General features: G+C 40.0%; 2 protein-coding genes across 6 annotated transcripts in view; one reads left to right on the top strand and one right to left on the bottom strand.

Annotated features, from left to right (window-relative positions):
* Positions 1 to 16681, bottom strand: part of LOC105919280 (FH2 domain-containing protein 1) — a 258923-nt gene that overhangs the window by 60672 nt on the left and 181570 nt on the right. The window lies entirely within an intron of this gene.
* Positions 2475 to 16681, top strand: part of LOC105919284 (type II inositol 3,4-bisphosphate 4-phosphatase) — a 45765-nt gene continuing 31558 nt past the window's right edge. For 3 of the 5 annotated variants that reach the window (XM_036146764.1, XM_036146763.1, XM_036146760.1), the window contains exons 1-7: positions 2475 to 2558; positions 6074 to 6222; positions 9035 to 9095; positions 14653 to 14813; positions 16058 to 16096; positions 16184 to 16284; positions 16430 to 16549. In XM_036146764.1, the coding sequence (XP_036002657.1) occupies positions 14699 to 14813; positions 16058 to 16096; positions 16184 to 16284; positions 16430 to 16549 (375 nt within the window). In that variant the 5' untranslated portion in view covers positions 2475 to 2558; positions 6074 to 6222; positions 9035 to 9095; positions 14653 to 14698. Of the gene's footprint in view, positions 2559 to 6070; positions 6223 to 9034; positions 9096 to 14649; positions 14814 to 16057; positions 16097 to 16183; positions 16285 to 16429; positions 16550 to 16681 lie in introns of all 5 variants that reach the window. The other 2 variants (XM_036146761.1, XM_036146762.1) reach the window with 2 other exon arrangements.

The following is a 16681-nucleotide window of genomic DNA, read 5'->3' as shown; positions in this document are numbered from 1 at the left end:
CGCCTAAAAGTAGCGAAAAAACAGAAGAAAAGCCGAACACATCCGGAAGTGTTACTGGATGAAGCGTTTGTCACAGAGGGTGTTTGGTTTCCTGCCCGGGGCTCACCGCAGGGGCGGTGATATTCTCAGGTGAAAGGTGGTGCGTTCCGCATCGGCAAGGAATCCGGTTCCGTGTTTTATCTAGACTTTTTCTTGTTTATTTTTATTTTCATAATATTCAACCCTCCTCTCATCAAAAGGTAAAAAAACAAACAAAAAACAATAACAATCTGTTCCCAAATTAAAATTCTGGACAACTTGTAGAAGATACATTTATACACACATGCATGTATGTATGTGTGTGTGTGTGTGTGTGTGTGTGTGTGTGTGTGTATATATATATATATATATATATATATATATATATATATATATATATATATATAGATAGATAGATAGATAGATAGATAGATAGATAGATAGATAGATAGATAGATATGTATGACACTCCTCAGCACATTTCACGTTATTTGGCTTTCCTCCTGACTTTCTGTACTGTGTTAATTGTGGCATACCTCCTGGCATATTTGTTTCTTATTTGTACATTTTATATAATGTTGTTGAACTTGAACTTGTTAATTCTTTAATTGAAAAAAAAGTCCAGCCTTTTTTTTTTTTTTTACTTTACTAGAGATTCAAATACATTATAGCGAGGCATATTCCATAAACAAATTATAGTAATTTAACATATTAAAGGGAGCAGGGTATGTATAAAACAAAACAAAAAAGAGAAAACATGTTTACAAGAAAAAATACAGTAAAAAAAGCAACAGTATCAGAACATAACCAGAAAATGTGAATATAATTACAAGAAGAATGGCTGAAAATGACAGAAAACCGACATTTACTTGGGTTTTTGAGCATATATATAATTTTATCACGCAATAAGATTAGTTAGCCACCACACTATTCAGTGCTGATTCCAGTTTATCATCTGCTTATTTTACTTTTTTGTAAATTATGTTACACACAAATCAATCTGTGTAAGATTTTAATAGTACCTCATTCAATTACTTGTATATATTACTTATGGTCTCACTTTTACAAAGGTTTTCATCTGTAAATATTGCCCATTTGCCATAAAAACAACTTGTATAGCAGCTATTTATCCTGCATACACTTACATTGAACTGTATTTTGTTGATCTGGAATGGCCTAGTCACATGTGTAATGACAATAAAGTTGAACCTAATCTAATCTAACAACAAATGCAGGTTTAACCAGTTTTCCAGTTGTTTTAATCAAATAATCGCATTGAGTTTCCACAACAGGATGAAACTTAAAGAGCCAGTAATATGTTTTTTTAATCTATTTTTCTTGAAATTAGTTTGGAAACTATGGCCTCTTTTTCTGTTTTTACATCGTTTCCCACAAGTATCCACTGCCCATAATAGATAGTCTATCTGTTCTCGTTTTGCAAAAAGTTTGTTTTCTTCATTTTAAAACTTGAAAAAAGAAATAAAATAGTCGTTCTTTACAAATTAGAACACATTTCTTACAGTAGAAATTTATAAAAAATTACAAGTTGTCCTTTCTCAAAAAGTCGTGTATCCAGTTTTATTCAGCTAACTCTCTCTCTCTCTCTCTCTCTCTCTCTCTCTCTCTCTCTCCCTCTCTCTCTCTCTCTCTCTCTCTCTCTCTCTCTCTCTCTAGAATGTCCTAGTCAAGGCTCAGACCTAAATCTAACCGAGAATCTGTGGCAAGACTTGAAAACTGATGCTCATGTGGGAAACTCGTTTAATTAGCAAATGAAGAATGGACAAACATTTCCATTTCTACAAGGCTGGCAGAGACAAACACCTGCAGCTGTAATTGTAGTGAACTGTGGTCCTACAAGGTGCTGAATAGAAAAACAACCCACCATATTTACATTTTTCTTTGCTTTTTTTTTTTAATTGTTGAGCTTCTTTAGGTTTATTTAATTCCGTTTAATTGTAGAAACATATCTTACCAAGAAAAGGCAGCAAACAAAGTTGGGCCAAATTAAAATATGTATAGATTTGTTGAAGTTTTCTTGATTTTTCTCATTTCATTGCTCACATTTAAAATCCTGCACGTTATTTTGCACAATAATAAGTGCAATGAACATGGAAATTAAACTAATTTGTTACGTACAGGGAAGAAAACCGAGAGATGTCGTGTACATCATCCTGCTGGCTTTAAAAACATTTTTAAGGGTTTTAAGGGGGAAAAAACTACAATTTGTTGTTTAAAACAAAACAAAGGTCTAAAACTCTGCTAAACACGTACAAAAATGTATAAACATTGAAGTATGTTATAACCAGTTCGTTTCATACTGTAAATAGTGGGTTCAAATGCAAATATGATCGATTATTTATCAACTTTCACAGGTTTTAACAGCGTTGTAATCGAGCGCCATCTTGTGGCCCGGTGCTAGAATGCGCAACCAGGAAACTGCAACTCTCGCGATGCTCCACCTTTCACCCCCCTGTCTCAAGTCCAACCAGACAACTACCGGATAAGTGGGTTATGGTCTGAAAAAACAACTTTTAAAACCGGTGAGTAATAAAAATAAGCATTTATAGCGGTCAGGCAGTAACTCTGTGGAGATTTAAACCTATGAGAGATGATTTATATCAGGTTTAGGTTGGTTTTGGACCAGTTTTCCTGGTCCTGGCAGCAAATTAACGGTGACTATTAACTTTTAAAGGGGTGTAACAGTTGCAAGAGAGTAAATGCATGACATTTTGGGTAAAAGCTTAACCAGTTAGCTGAAACCTGGGCTCTAAATGTAGATATGAGCTCTGTGCTGTGCACCGTGTTAATGTTTTCCACCTGGTTAAATGGCTTTAAGGTAAGTCAGTGTTAATTAAAAGAGAAAGTAACCACCAGTCTTCCCTTTCCTTCAAACAGAGAGACTTACTCCAACTTTTTCTACGATGTTTCTCTAAATGACTCTGCAGCTATATTAATATCTGCAGAATTGGTTTCACTTCCCCTTTAAGCCAATTTGAATCAAAAGGTTGTAAAACACACCAAAAAAAGCACCGTACTTCTGCACAGCTCTGTCCTCTCACAACATTGCAGCTTAATCTCTGACAACTTGCATTGCTATTTGCTGAAGCGTTTAAATTTAGTGTAAGCAGCTGCATCAGCTAAATAACAAGACACACACATATTGGGCTTTTCCTGAGTGTTTTTGCCTGTACTGCTGACGTCACGTCGGTTCAGTCACATGACCAGCCCAGGTAAAGCTGTAAAAGTCGTCGCCTTCTTGTGTTATCAGTAGGCGTGGGCAGGTATTTGATTCCAATTTTATTAAATGGGGTTTGATTTGGGAGCAGGTAAAAATAAACGTAACACATTCCGTTTTGAACAAAAACAAAAAAACAATATGATCTTTCCAAAAAAAAAAACAAAAAAAAAAAAACAATTTACTGCAACATGATAAACTAATCATGGGACGACCAACTATCCACATGCCTCTTTGGAAAAAGCAAGCAATAAGGGGAAAAAATAGGGATGCACGATATATCGGCATTGACATCGGTATCGGCCGATGCTAGTCATTTTTTTAACATATCGGTATCGGTCCGATAATTTAAACTAAGCCGATATTAACAACCTGGGTGTTTATTGCCAGCTTGTTGACCTTGGGGTCAGTGTTTCAAGACACTGGCGCCAAGGGTGATATAGAAAGCAAAAGCATATCGATAAAATAGAAATCATATTGATCGATATCTATAATTATCAACAAATTCAAAACATATATTTTAAGTGCAGCCCTGGCTATTTGATGCTGTTGCTTAGCGACCTATTTTTAGATACAGAACACACAAACACTAAATTCAAGCTCAACCCTTTATTAGTTTTTAAAAAAGAAAAAAAGAACACATGCTCTCTGAACTCTTTGAAGGGGGTGGAGCTTCCTGGGTCTGCGTTGTGATTGGTTGGGAGGATGTAATGACTGTAGCATTAACCAACATGGCTAGAATGAAGGAGGAAGGAAAACTTTTATTCTATTGAGCTTATTATTGACCCTTTTTTTGTATCATGGATATACCTCTATCGATCGATGTATATTGTTAATAAATTATCTCCAGCCCTATGTTAAAGCGACAGTAATGCATCACAGCCAGGATTGTGTTTTTTTTTAATGAAGCAGAGATTTAAAAACAAAAACAGTATGTAAGTCTAGACTATAACCCACACTAAAAAAATCAGTTAGAATAGTTTTCAGTCGGTACAAACTTTTACAAAAGTTAACCGTCACAGAAACGTAAATGTGTGTCTGCACACACATCGATAAATATCGGTTATCGGACATAATAGCAATTAATATCGGAAATTGATATCGGCCCAAATCTTCATATCGGTGCATCCCTAGAAAAAACAAAATAATAATAATAATACAGCCCTCCACTGACTTCAGATTATATTAGCTTGTTTTTTTCCATTACTGTAAACTAAGTCGGTGCCAGAATGTGCCCATGGTGGGACATTAAAGGAATTTCTTATCATACCAAGTCTCTGCATTTCATTATATTATGACAATTTACTGTTTAAGTCTGATTTAACCTTTATTTATACAGGTTTTCTAATTCAGATCCATTTACAGGAGAGACGTTTTGCTAAAAGTAAAGGAATAAGCCACAAACACACCAAGAGCAGAAATAATTAAACCACCTGATTCAGATTGAATAAACTGATAAAACATCAGAACCAGAGCTCTGTGTCTCTATCTTGCTTAGAATAGATTTAAATGATCCCAGAGGAATCAACATGGATCACTTTTAGGTCCTGCTGAGGTCCAAGGTAGAAAGGAAGAGTAAGAAAAATGAAAATTTTCCAGGTTCTGATGGTACCAACGGAGCGCTGGAGGAAATAAAGTCCTGAGAGGAAAGTCTGAGGCCGGACTGACTGAGTTAGGATAAATGAGGTGATAGTAATATAGAAATATAACATACACTGCAAAAACGGAACTGAAAATAAGTCAAATTTTCTTGAAATTAGTCTATTTGTCCTTGATTTGAGCACGTAAATAAGATGATTTGCCAATGGAATAAGATTTTTGCACTTAAAATAAGAATAACTTATCTCCATCATCTTATTTAGAGGGAAGAATATCTAATTATCTTATTTTAGGGGTCAAAATACTCACTTCATTGGCAGATCGTCTTATTTACCTGCTCAAATCAAGGACAGACGCACTCATTTCAAGAAAATTTGACTTATTTTTAGTTCCGTTTTTGCAGTGTAGTAATAGTAACAGTGCAAGGATGGCTTTATAGGTGGAAAATGTGCCAATACACCAGTTTACGGATTGATAATGATGGTCAGCTGACCCGAGAATATAAAATCAATAATTTTTTTTAATAAAACTGAATATAATAATTGAACTTTATTGATCTCACAATGGAGAAATTCACTTCTGCTTTTAACCCATCACCCTTGGGGAGCAGTGGGCTGCCACTGTGCGGCGCCTGGGGAGCAATCTGGGGTTAAGGGTCTTGCTCAGGGACCCAGAGTGGCAGTCTGTGGGAGTTGAACCCAGAACCTCCCAAGGGCAATGCTCTAACCACCAGGCCACCACTCCCCCATCATATGTGTGTTTAGACAGATTTATTCCACAAACAGAAATACAACCGTCCACCAGACTAGTTCAGACTTTAAATAGGTTTAAAATAATTAAATAAATCTCTGATCCTCTCAAATTATGAATACACATTTTCAAAATAGATAATATTTTTAAATTTACCGCTGAGGTGTTAAGCATTTTAAACCAAGGAATAAAAAGTAGTCAGTTTTTCCTTCAGTAGACTAGGAGGTGGATTTTGTTCATAAAGCACCTTTCACTGTGATTTTCACAATAAAACACAGACGATAAAGACATGGAAGTAAAGATGAAACCAGTAGACGTCTGGTAGTCAGCATGCCAGAGAACTGTAGAAGGTTCTTCGTATGAAAGCCACGGAACATTTTAGCCTCTGCAGAACCTCGTGGCCACGCCTGAAAGCTGATTGGTGAATGTGAGGAGTCCCTGGTGACCGCGGCCTCATTTTTCTGCCAGCAGCGAGGCCACCGCCTTGTTCCTTCAGGAAACGACGAAGACTATGATGGAGCTGTGAGGAGGAGGATGGAGCGGAGGGAGAACCTTCATCCCCTGATGGTCCTGTCTGCAGAGCAAACATCTAGAACCCTCAGAGGGAGGAAAGGCTGCAGGTCGGTCACAGAGGAAACTACTACTCTCATCATCATATCCTGGTCTCTTCTAATTCACTTGATCTGATCTCCTCAGAGCTCTTCTCATCTATTTAACTCTTATCTGTTATATAATTTGCTGTTCTGGCCCAATGTATTGGGATTTATTGTTTTAAACCATCATTTTCTATGTCTCTGGCTGTGCAGACTCTTGTTTAGTAGTTTTTATATTGGTTTCAATCTGCTGCGTATAAAAACCATCCCAGTCGGGCCATAAAGATGCTTAAAGACTGAAAACTTTGAAATTTTAAATCTTTATTTGGGACACGAGAGGAAAAAAAAACAAAAAGAAATGATGTCAGAGAGAAAAAACAAAACAAAAACTAGAAAAAGCTGTTCCTGCGTAACAGCAAGTGAGAATGCTAATCTGCAGAATAATTGAGCAGAAGATGCAGAAAACATTGAAATCAGATTTGAAGAATTTGAAAAAATAAGAATTTGAAGAAATAGAAGAACTTGAAGGAATTTGAAAAATGTGAAGAATTTGAAATATTTGAAGAAATTTGAAGAATTTAAAAAAAATTGAAAAAATTTGGAGAATTTGAAATATTTGAAGGAATTTGAAGAATTTGAAGAAATTTGAATATTTTCAAAAAATTTGAAGGAAGCGAGAATAATGTGAAAGATTTGAAGTATTTGAAGAATGTGAAAAATGTGAAGGATTTGAAGAACTTAGAAGAAGTTGAAGGAATTTGCATTGATTTCAATGGGAGCAACCAAAAACGCACAAAAAGTGAAATATTTTAAAAATTATAAAAGTTAGCATAACCATGAGTCATAGCAAGCATGCTGGGAACGAGCCGAACGTTTTGACACCAAAATTGTTGAAATTGGTTGAAGTATGCGGGAGTAGTTAGATGCCGACGGAATAATAATAACAAAGAAAAACAGGAAAACAATCAGTGAGAATGCTGTATAGCATTCTCACTGATAAGAATAATGATCAGATACAGAAAACAAAACTTTCATATTCAGCTGGAAAAGGGCAGGAAGAAGCCGCTGCTTATTCAGATCCTGACCCCCCAGGTGACCCGTCCAGTGCACACATTGTGCATTTCAGTCTGCAATAGAAAATCTATGTGAAATTAAGATAGTATATATATTTACACATCTAATTTATCCTCTATGTCACAATTTCTACACTTTACTGATGTGTCTTTACAGTCAGGTTATTGTTATGGCGTCTAGGCCATCTGTTCTGTCTACAGCCTCCTGTAAGTTATCCATAGAACTACAATAATCTTTAATTCAGTTCAGTTCAATTTTATTTATATAGCCTCAATTCACAACACAGTTCATCTCAAGTCTCTTTCCAAAGTCAGACTCCATCAGATCCTCCAGGTTGGTCAGAAAGTTTCCTCTCTAAGGAAACCCAGCAGGTTGCATCAAGTCTCTCCAAGCAGCATTCACTCCTCCCGAAAGAGCGTAGAGCCACAGTGGACAGTCGTCTGCATTGCTGATGGCTTTGCAGCAATCCCTCATACTGAGCATGCATGGAGCGACAGTGGAGAGGAAAACTCCCCTTTAACAGGGAGGAGAACCTCCAGCAGAACCAGAACCAGGCTCAATGTGAACGCTCATCTGCCTCCACCCACTGGGGCTTAGAGAAGACAGAGCAGAGACACAGAAAGCACAGAAGCTCACATTGACCCAGGAGTACTTTCTACATTAGATGTTAGTAGAGGATGATTTGTCTTCCCTGGATGATGTCACAGCTAACAGAACGCCAGACCAGACTTTGACTAGGCCACTCTAGTCCTGTCAAGTCCATCATTGAAAACAGATGGCTGCTTTATTCTTGGAAAACACATTTTTGTTGCTAAAGCAAGACCTCATGAATGGATCATTAACAGAAATGTAATAAAAATTAAATTTAATTAAGTTACGCTCTAAATTCTTCTAAACTCTAGATTTAAAGAGGTTTCCATTCAATCAGATTCAATCAAATCCTCCAGGTTGGTCAAAAGGTTTCCTATCCAAGGAAACCCTGCATTGTTGATGACTTTGCAGCAATCCCTCATACTGAGCATGCATGAAGCGACAGTGGAGAGGAAAACTCCCCTTTAGCAGGGAGGAGAACCTCCAGCAGAACCAGAACCAGGCTCAGTGTGAACGCTCATCTGCCTCGACCCACTGGGGCTTAGAGAAGACAGAGCAGAGACACAGAAAGCACAGAAGCTTACATTAACCCAGGAGTACTTTCTATGTTAGATGGTAATAGTGGATGATCTGTCTCGACCCATTGGGGCTTAGAGTCGAGCAAAACCACCAACAACCTTCTACAGTATGTGACCCATATTAGGGACCCAACTCATTGCACTCTGGTGCGATTTCCCTCAGCAGATGATAACAAAAGCCGTCCTCATCTCTGTTCTGGATAACAAAGCCGGTTCTGGTTCCCCTTCACGGCCATAATGTTGCCTTTTCACATAGAGAACGGACCAGGCGGTGTGCTACTTCTGCTTTTCAGTCAAATCAGCAGGAATAAAATCATCTCTCTGTTTCCATCGTCTGACTGGAGCCAGCCCAGCTTCCTGCAACGTCCCGGCTGTCTGCAGTGCACCAGCTTCCTGGTTCATGAGTGAAAGCGCTGATCACCGCTGCGATTGTTAGACGTAGAGCAAAGCCCGCTGTTGCTCCTCTGTTGCAGGTTGTGGCACGTCTGCTGGTGCTGAGCGCCTCGGTCGGCTCGCTCAAAAGGAGCAGGAGGGCCTCAGAAAGGCTGGCCAGCAGCAGAATGAGCTGCTTCCTAATGTCTGAACTGTCCTTGCAGGCCGGAGGGCAGGAGAGATGTAATGTCAGCAGACGTCCACAAGATGGCAGAAGACTAAAACGTGAGTAAGGAACGCAGCGTGGGACACGTGACCAACACTATAAAGCCCCGTTTACACTACACTTTTTTAACCGTGCCGAGACCAGTCCAAGCACGGTTAAAACTATCGAGTGTAAATGGATCGCAAACTGAACTGAACCGAGCCAGACACAACCGAACTGCGCTAAATCTAGACCAGTTCGATAGGTGGGCTCTGCACGGTTCATCAGTGGCTCAGTTCTCTGATAACAAAAAGTGCATGGGCAGACCGCGTCATCTCCTTACAGTCAGCTGACTAAACAGTTCTGTAAGCACAACAAAAATGAGGGGGATTTAAATAAAACAGAGAAATAGAAATATATAATAAAACGTGAACAACTGATGAGAGCAAACGCTGATAAGCCTCCGTAATCATAAAATTTCAGACATTCATAATAATACTAGCTTCCTTACCGTGCCACACGGTTTCCAGAGATGATTCTGCTTAGCAGTGTGATGAACCTCAGCGTCTGTCGTTGTTTCCTGCGTCTGTAAATCCTGATTAGACGTTCGTTTGTCTTATCCACGTCCCAAAAGCCGACTCTGTCAAGTAAATTCTCCAAAAGTTTCCGTCTTCGCCTGACTTTCCGCAAACAACGAATTATAACCAAACATAACTTCCTGAATGTCACGGGCGCCACCATCTTGATTTGCTTGAGTCCCTCCTCCAATCCCAGAGAGCGGTAGTACCGCAGATCGTCACTAGGAGGCGAGGAACTGTGCTAGCGTGATGTGTAAACGCTCGTATGAACCAATCTCGGCACGGTTAACTGATCCAAGCTCGGTCCGAGCTCAGCACGGATCGGTTTAACAGGCTAAATGTAAACTGGGCTTATGATGACGTCATGCGTTTTAATTTAATTACAATAACCAGTCTCTGTTTTGCCTGTTACTGTCTTTTACTGTCTGACCTGCTGCTGCTGCTTCCACTGCAAGGCTCTCTGTGTCTACAACGCTTTAGTTCCCCATGAATCGACTCATTATGGGAAACAGTTTTATACATAAACTCGCCTCCCTGCACAGCATCAGTTATCACAACTCAGCAGTTTATAAAAGGTATTATTTCACCTTGTTGGAGTTTAATAAAACTGCTAAATCTCAGCCGACCTGTCCAGGATGGACGCCGCGTCCCCGGCTCTCGCTGGAGACCCCCCCCCCGCCCCCATCACCCTGTGTTACGTGCAGCCGCGTTTCTCCATCATAAGAATCAGCTCAACGTAACACCTGCACGGAAAACTGGGTAGAAAATCGATGGATGGTTGTTAAACTTTTAAAAGGTTTGTCAGAAAAAAACTTTACTGGCTTTTAATGATTTTTTTATAGTGTCCTGTCTGGCAGTGTGGCAATAAGAATTGTCGCCTTAATGCCAAAAACAGCCCAACAGATTTTACTTTCAATAGTGGAGTCGTGGTGCTTCCCTTGATTTATACCTGCAAGTAGTTTTATTAATAAAATTAGATAATAATGAGAGAATAACAAAACACCAGTCTGCTTCTTCACCTGCAAAGAGATGTATAAAGAACATCACGACCAGCCGATAAAGTGTTACAGATACATTGATTAACACTTTTTAAAGCTTATTAGAAAAACTTGCGTAAAGTTAAATATTGTTTTAGTTAATCTTGTCTGGTGTTTTTAGGCTGGAGTAAAAATCAGTCGTGCTCTCCTCCAGGAAAAATTTAAAATTACTTCCCAAAAAGGCTCCCAGGTAATCTTCTTTCTGCTGCGTAGTTTCCTTAATGTTCTGCATGCGTCTCTATCCCTGTCCCTTTATTTCACAAGTGTCCTGCTGTGCCGTTCACACAGCGCCGTTCCAGTAAAAAACGCACGGCCAATGCGTTTTTTGGACTTTTCCAAACCTGAGCTGGTCAAACGCAGAACATTGTTTCAGCTTGTGGGACATCTGGACATCAGCTGGACGGTCCCGCTCGGATGGGGACATCTGGTCACCCTAAGCTCACCACCAAACGGCTGTGAATGGGTTCCTGAGGACTTAACGAAGCGCTGTACACGTGCAGACGGTTTTTACCGTTTACCCAGCATGCACTAAAGCAGCGGTGCCACGTTTACCGAGATCACCGAGCAGAGAGCGTCCATGCAGGGTTACGGGGAGCATGGGGTCCACCCAGACCAGGGGTCTACAACCTTTACAGTCTAAAGAGCCATTTTGCCTCCAGTCCACTAGAATTAAAGTCGTTCAGACCACAAACGTTGCCTTGCCTTTTTAAAAAAAGACAAGTTATAATTTTTGATAAAGATGTATTGTAGGAAATATGTTGTCATCGTTAAAGAAACAACCTTTTATGTCTATTTTGAGGTTTAAAAAGAGAAGATGGACAGGAATGTTGATATTTGTGGATAATGATGTAAAAAAAATAATAGTTTCCAACATAATGAAAAAATATTGATTTAAAATGAAATATTACTGGAACCTTTGGCATCATTCTGTCATGCAAATTAAAAGCAATTATTCTGAGAAGAATTATATATTATCTTATTAATTTATTATCATAATTACATTTAAATACCATAATAAAAATATCATTTGTAGCCAAAGTTGCAGACCCCTGAACTCCAATATAATTAACTTTCTTCATGAAAGACGTTCTGAAGCCGGCTTCCTACAGATCCTGGGACTAGAAAAGGAAACCAGTTTATCAGCACATCACCGTCTATGTGAACAGGTCACAGTTTAAGTCGACTCTGTTACCATTTCAGCTATTTATCTATTTTATTGTTCTTCTGCCCCTATTGGCCAGATCCGGCCCAGTATATGACGGCAGCACCAATAAAACCAAGAACCTGTGTTGTGGTTTTGGTTTTGGTGCCCGGCGCTCTGAGCGGGGCCCCGTCTGGTCATGGGTTGCTGGGTGGAAACCTACTTCCTGCCGTCACACATGGTGTAGCCAGGAAAAGACCCAGACCCGTTAGAGGAACCGCGCCGCATCCTTTTGTGTTTGTTTTTTTTTTTTTTTTTTTTTTTTTTTTTTTTTTGTGTGTATCTGCACCGAATCTCACTGAGCATCATTTCGGCTGCAGGTTTCCAGCGTGTCGTCAAAGAGGAAGTGAATTTATTTACTGCTTAACCACCAACGCAAACTAAACCGGGGCTAAAACTTCTGCTTTTAGCTCTAAAGACGGTTTTAGGCGCATTTAAAAAAAAAAAACAATTCTGCTGCTCTGGTTCCGCTTCAACCTTTTTTTTCCTTTTTCTTTTTTCGTTTTTGTCATTAAAACATTTTGGTAAACCCTAGTAACGCATCGTCTCTATAATGTAATGTAGAAGTAAAGCCTTTAACATTAGAGTTCAAATAGAATGGAGTGCGTCTAGAGCAGTTTTATCGTGTGTGATGGTAGATTAGCGTTTTTTCTCTATGTGGCTGGTTGGAATGGTGATAAAAATGCTCCAAGTAATAAAAAACGTAAGAATTTTAAAATGTGCTGGGTGCCTCCAACGAGAGCAGCCAGAAAACACGTTCTCGATCGTGTGCCGAGAACCACTACTTCACGCATTAAGCGCTCTGAAAGGATCGTTAAAAAGTCGTTACAATGGTCTATTGTACGGCTGCCAATCGTAAGATGGCTTTGGATCGGGGAAAGGAATGTTTAATTATCCGACGGACCCGGGTTTGCGTCAAATTTTGATCGGGAAAGGCCGGGTAACGCTACCCCTGTTGAATCCCTATCCCTGCCATGCTGCCTGGTAGCGTCATCATCATCATCATCATAGCTACCACTCAGAAGCACATGGCTTCGTTTCTAACCTCCCATTGGCTAGCTTCGTATTCGTCCTCGTTTAAGGTTAAAAACTCCATCACAAAGGTGAATAAATATTCACTCGCTACGTAAAATGATTATTTCCTGAGATCGTGTTTGACTAAGCTGACGTCACGGCGTCCTACAGCACCCCCTTGTGGCTAAGACAGGAATTTAGCGTCGTCTGCTATCTTAGTGAATTATTTTATGCTACAAACAACAAAATGCTGGATTTTTTTTCACTTGTAATTAGGGCTGGGCAAGTTAACGCGTTAATTTCGCGTTAATTCATTAGACTATTAACGGCGATATTTATTTTATCGCGCATTAACGCATGTTGCTCACATGCTTTCAGTCAGTGTCAGTCAGCAGGCGCGCTGACTGCAGCGCGCTGTCACGGCAGCACTCTCCCGCCCCCCCTCCCCTCTCGTACATGGCTCAGCGGCGTCAGCCAATCAGCACGCAGGCTCAGCCTGGCCCGCCCACTCAGCTCTCACACAAACTTAACACACAAACAGCTGAGAGAGACCGCAGCAGCGGAAAAACATGAACAGGGGAAGTAGCACCGTTTGGCTTCATTTAATACCGTAAATGAAATCAAGCTGTATGTTTTGTAAAAAGCCGGTTCATTTCAGTGGAAACACAACAAATTTATCTAAGCACGTGAAAAAACATGAAAACGTCGAGCCCCAGAAATGGAGAGAGGAGACGAAACTTCTGTCATTGCCCCGACAGACCCACAGACGTCTCTGACTGAGGCGTTTCAGTCCTCCATGGAACATCCAGGTAGATCAGTGGTCATCTTCAGCAGCAGTTCATGTTAACTTTCAAAGTAGATATTATCTATCATATGTTACTGGAGCCCACACAGAAAATGTAATTAAGACCTTGAAAGAACCCAGTACATATATTAAAAAGAGTTATTTAAGATAAGATAACATTAGCTAATCCTTTTTTTATCCCACGACGGGGAAATTTATAGGATTAAAGCAACAGGCAGGTGCACACAACACAGACAAAATTACATAAGGATTGAAATATATAAGAGGTGGATTAGCGAAAAAACACTGAACATAACATTATTATTATTATTATTATTATTATTATTATTATTATTATTATTATTATTATTAATAATAAATTGTAATAATAAAATAAAAACCACAAAACCCAAAAGGTCAACAGTTTCATGATACATCAAGCTTAGGGACTGGCTAATATACAGCAGGTCAAAAAAGGCCATATTTTGGCTGCAGTGTTTGCTGTTCTCTTATGAAGAAAAGATCAACTAGTGCACTAAATACAATAGATGGGTTGAAAATATCCAGTATAAAATAAGATAAGTGCTACAAATGTTACAACACTTTTGTTCATATGGCAGCAGAACATTAAAATAAAAGTGCTCCTTACACTACTTTTGAATTCATTCTTGGAGTTTGCGCATACAATGCGATTAATCATGATTAATCGGGCAAATTATGCGATTAATCGCGATTAAAAATTTTAATCGTTGCCCAGCCCTACTTGTAATATATTTAATTTTGTACACACTGTCAAATGAGAAACGATAAGTATGTGGTTTTCTATTTGAACGTTAAGCGGGGCTCAGGAATTATCGAAGCACAGCTGCAGCAGTTTGACGTTTTTATTGGAGCGTAATTCTGGATCGTCTGGAAGTCTGTCTCTGACTCGGGCCTCTTCATGTTCCGCCGTGATTATTAAAATAAATCCGACCGGTGGCGGGTTAACGCACAGACTCACGCTCTCTCTCCCCCGTCCAGCAGCAGTGCGGGTTGTTCGTCACGCCTCGGCGCTCCGAGAGACGGCGGCATGGATTCTCTGAGGAGAGGCTTCGCCAACCTGCGGACGCTCATGGAAAGCCACGGTCAGCTGGCGCACGGCGCTGCAGAGCGTGGCGAGTGGAACAACAATCTGGAAGCTGCGTGTAAGTGTCCGTAGGGCTAGAGCCCGTCTCGACCAGATTTCTGCCTCTAGAGGCTTCATTTTTTTTTACTGATTTTCTCTTTGCGTAATGGCTCCAGATCCGTCTGGTTGGACGCGGCGGGTCTGTGGAGGTCAGCTTCACGGCCTGGCCTTGGTTCCCGGTTAGATTTAGGTCTGACCTGATCCCAAAAGGTCTGTGAAGTGTTGGAAAGGACTTGTTTTGATCCACCCTTTTGCTCTGAGCCCTTTCTATTCTGGCCGGAGGTTTACACTGCAAAAACAGAACTGAAAATAAGTTAAAATTGTCTTGAAATGAGTGTATTTGTACTTTATTTGAGCGGCTAAATATAGATGATCTGCCCATGGAATAAGTCATTTTACCCCTAAAATAAGATAATTAGATTTACTGCACTTAAAATAAGTTGATGGAGATGAATTGTTGCTATTTTAAGTGCAAAAAACTTATTCCAGTGGCAGATTATCTTATTTACCTGCTCAAATAAAGTACAAATACACTAATTTCAAGACAATAACTTAACTTATTTTTAGTTCTGTTTTGGCAGGGTAGCCTCATTGCAAAAACAGTGTTCTTGAAATTAGCATATTTTTCCTTAATTTGAGCAGGTAAATAAGACCATTTGCCAATATATTGAGTATTTTCACCCCTAAAATCAGATAATTAGACGTCCTGCACTTGAAATAAGATGATGGAGATGAATTGTTCTCATTTTAAATGCAAAAATATGTTTTCATTGGCAAATAGTCTTATTTAGCTACTCAAATATGAAAGGCCGCTCAGAGGGGCGGGGCGTTTCAGGTTGTTGGTTCTTAATTATGGAATAACGGCCTCTGCACATCAGAGAGGCTCCTTCACTGTCTACCTTTAAAACTCGGCTTAAAATTATTCTTTGGCTTTTACCACTAATGAGCCTCAGTTTGCATTTTAATTGGTTTTACTGTTTCTTTTAAGCGTTTTCATGCATTATTTTTTATCTTATTATTTTATTAATGGATGCGTTTTAGCTTGTAGCGATGTACAGCTCTCTGTTTCAGCTGCTGGCTGGTTTTTAAGCGCCTCATAAATAAAGATGGTGCGGTAAAGCTCTGAGGCGCATCCTGAGACTAAATCAGTCTCTGGAGGACTCTCTTCAGTCGTTAGGGGACTTTATTTAGGAGCATTAGAGTCAAAGAGGCTGAACACAGACAAAACGGTCTGACGCTGTTGTGTTGTTTTGTGACCACCAGGTGGAGCCCTAACTGCGCCTCAGCTGCTCCTCGCTCTCGGTATGTTTTGCTGCAGATTAATTCACTTTGCTCACTCAAGGCCAAAGAGCCACTAATCCTTCTGCATTTTATTAATTTCTCTCCCAGAGTGCCGAGTTGTGGTTGCCACCGCAGCCAAAGTCAAAATTCACGTTTCCACAGTCGACGCCTATGACGTCAGGAAGCACTGCTGCACCCAGACAGTGAAGGTAAACTCCTTCACAGCGTCTCCAGAGGCCCCCCCCCACCTCCTGTCCCTCCAGGCCTGCAGGGAGACGCGTCCCTCCATGTTTCAGGCTTAGAACCTGGGTCCTGGTTGTAAAACACGTCAGTCTGGCTGCTTTGTGCTTTCAGAGGTCAGAGGACGGCGCGTTTCGAGCCTCGGTGCGTTGCAGCGTCGACGCCGAGCTGCAGCAGCACAGCAGGATGGAAGTGAGGCTTTACAGGGAGGAAGATTTAAGGCCGCGCTGCACAGTGAGTGTTTTACTACAGCTGTGTGTGTGTGTGCATGAACGACTGTGCAGATAAGAAGATTAGGGATGAGGATGTGTAAAACTGCACTGACTGACTTGATTTCTCTGCGGGTTAATCTCCTGCACACATGAT

This window comes from Fundulus heteroclitus, chromosome 14, assembly GCF_011125445.2.
Source record: "Fundulus heteroclitus isolate FHET01 chromosome 14, MU-UCD_Fhet_4.1, whole genome shotgun sequence".
NCBI lineage: Eukaryota > Metazoa > Chordata > Actinopteri > Cyprinodontiformes > Fundulidae > Fundulus > Fundulus heteroclitus.
The sequence above is the reverse complement of the archived record's forward strand: the minus strand, read 5'-3'. Positions and strand labels throughout refer to the sequence as shown.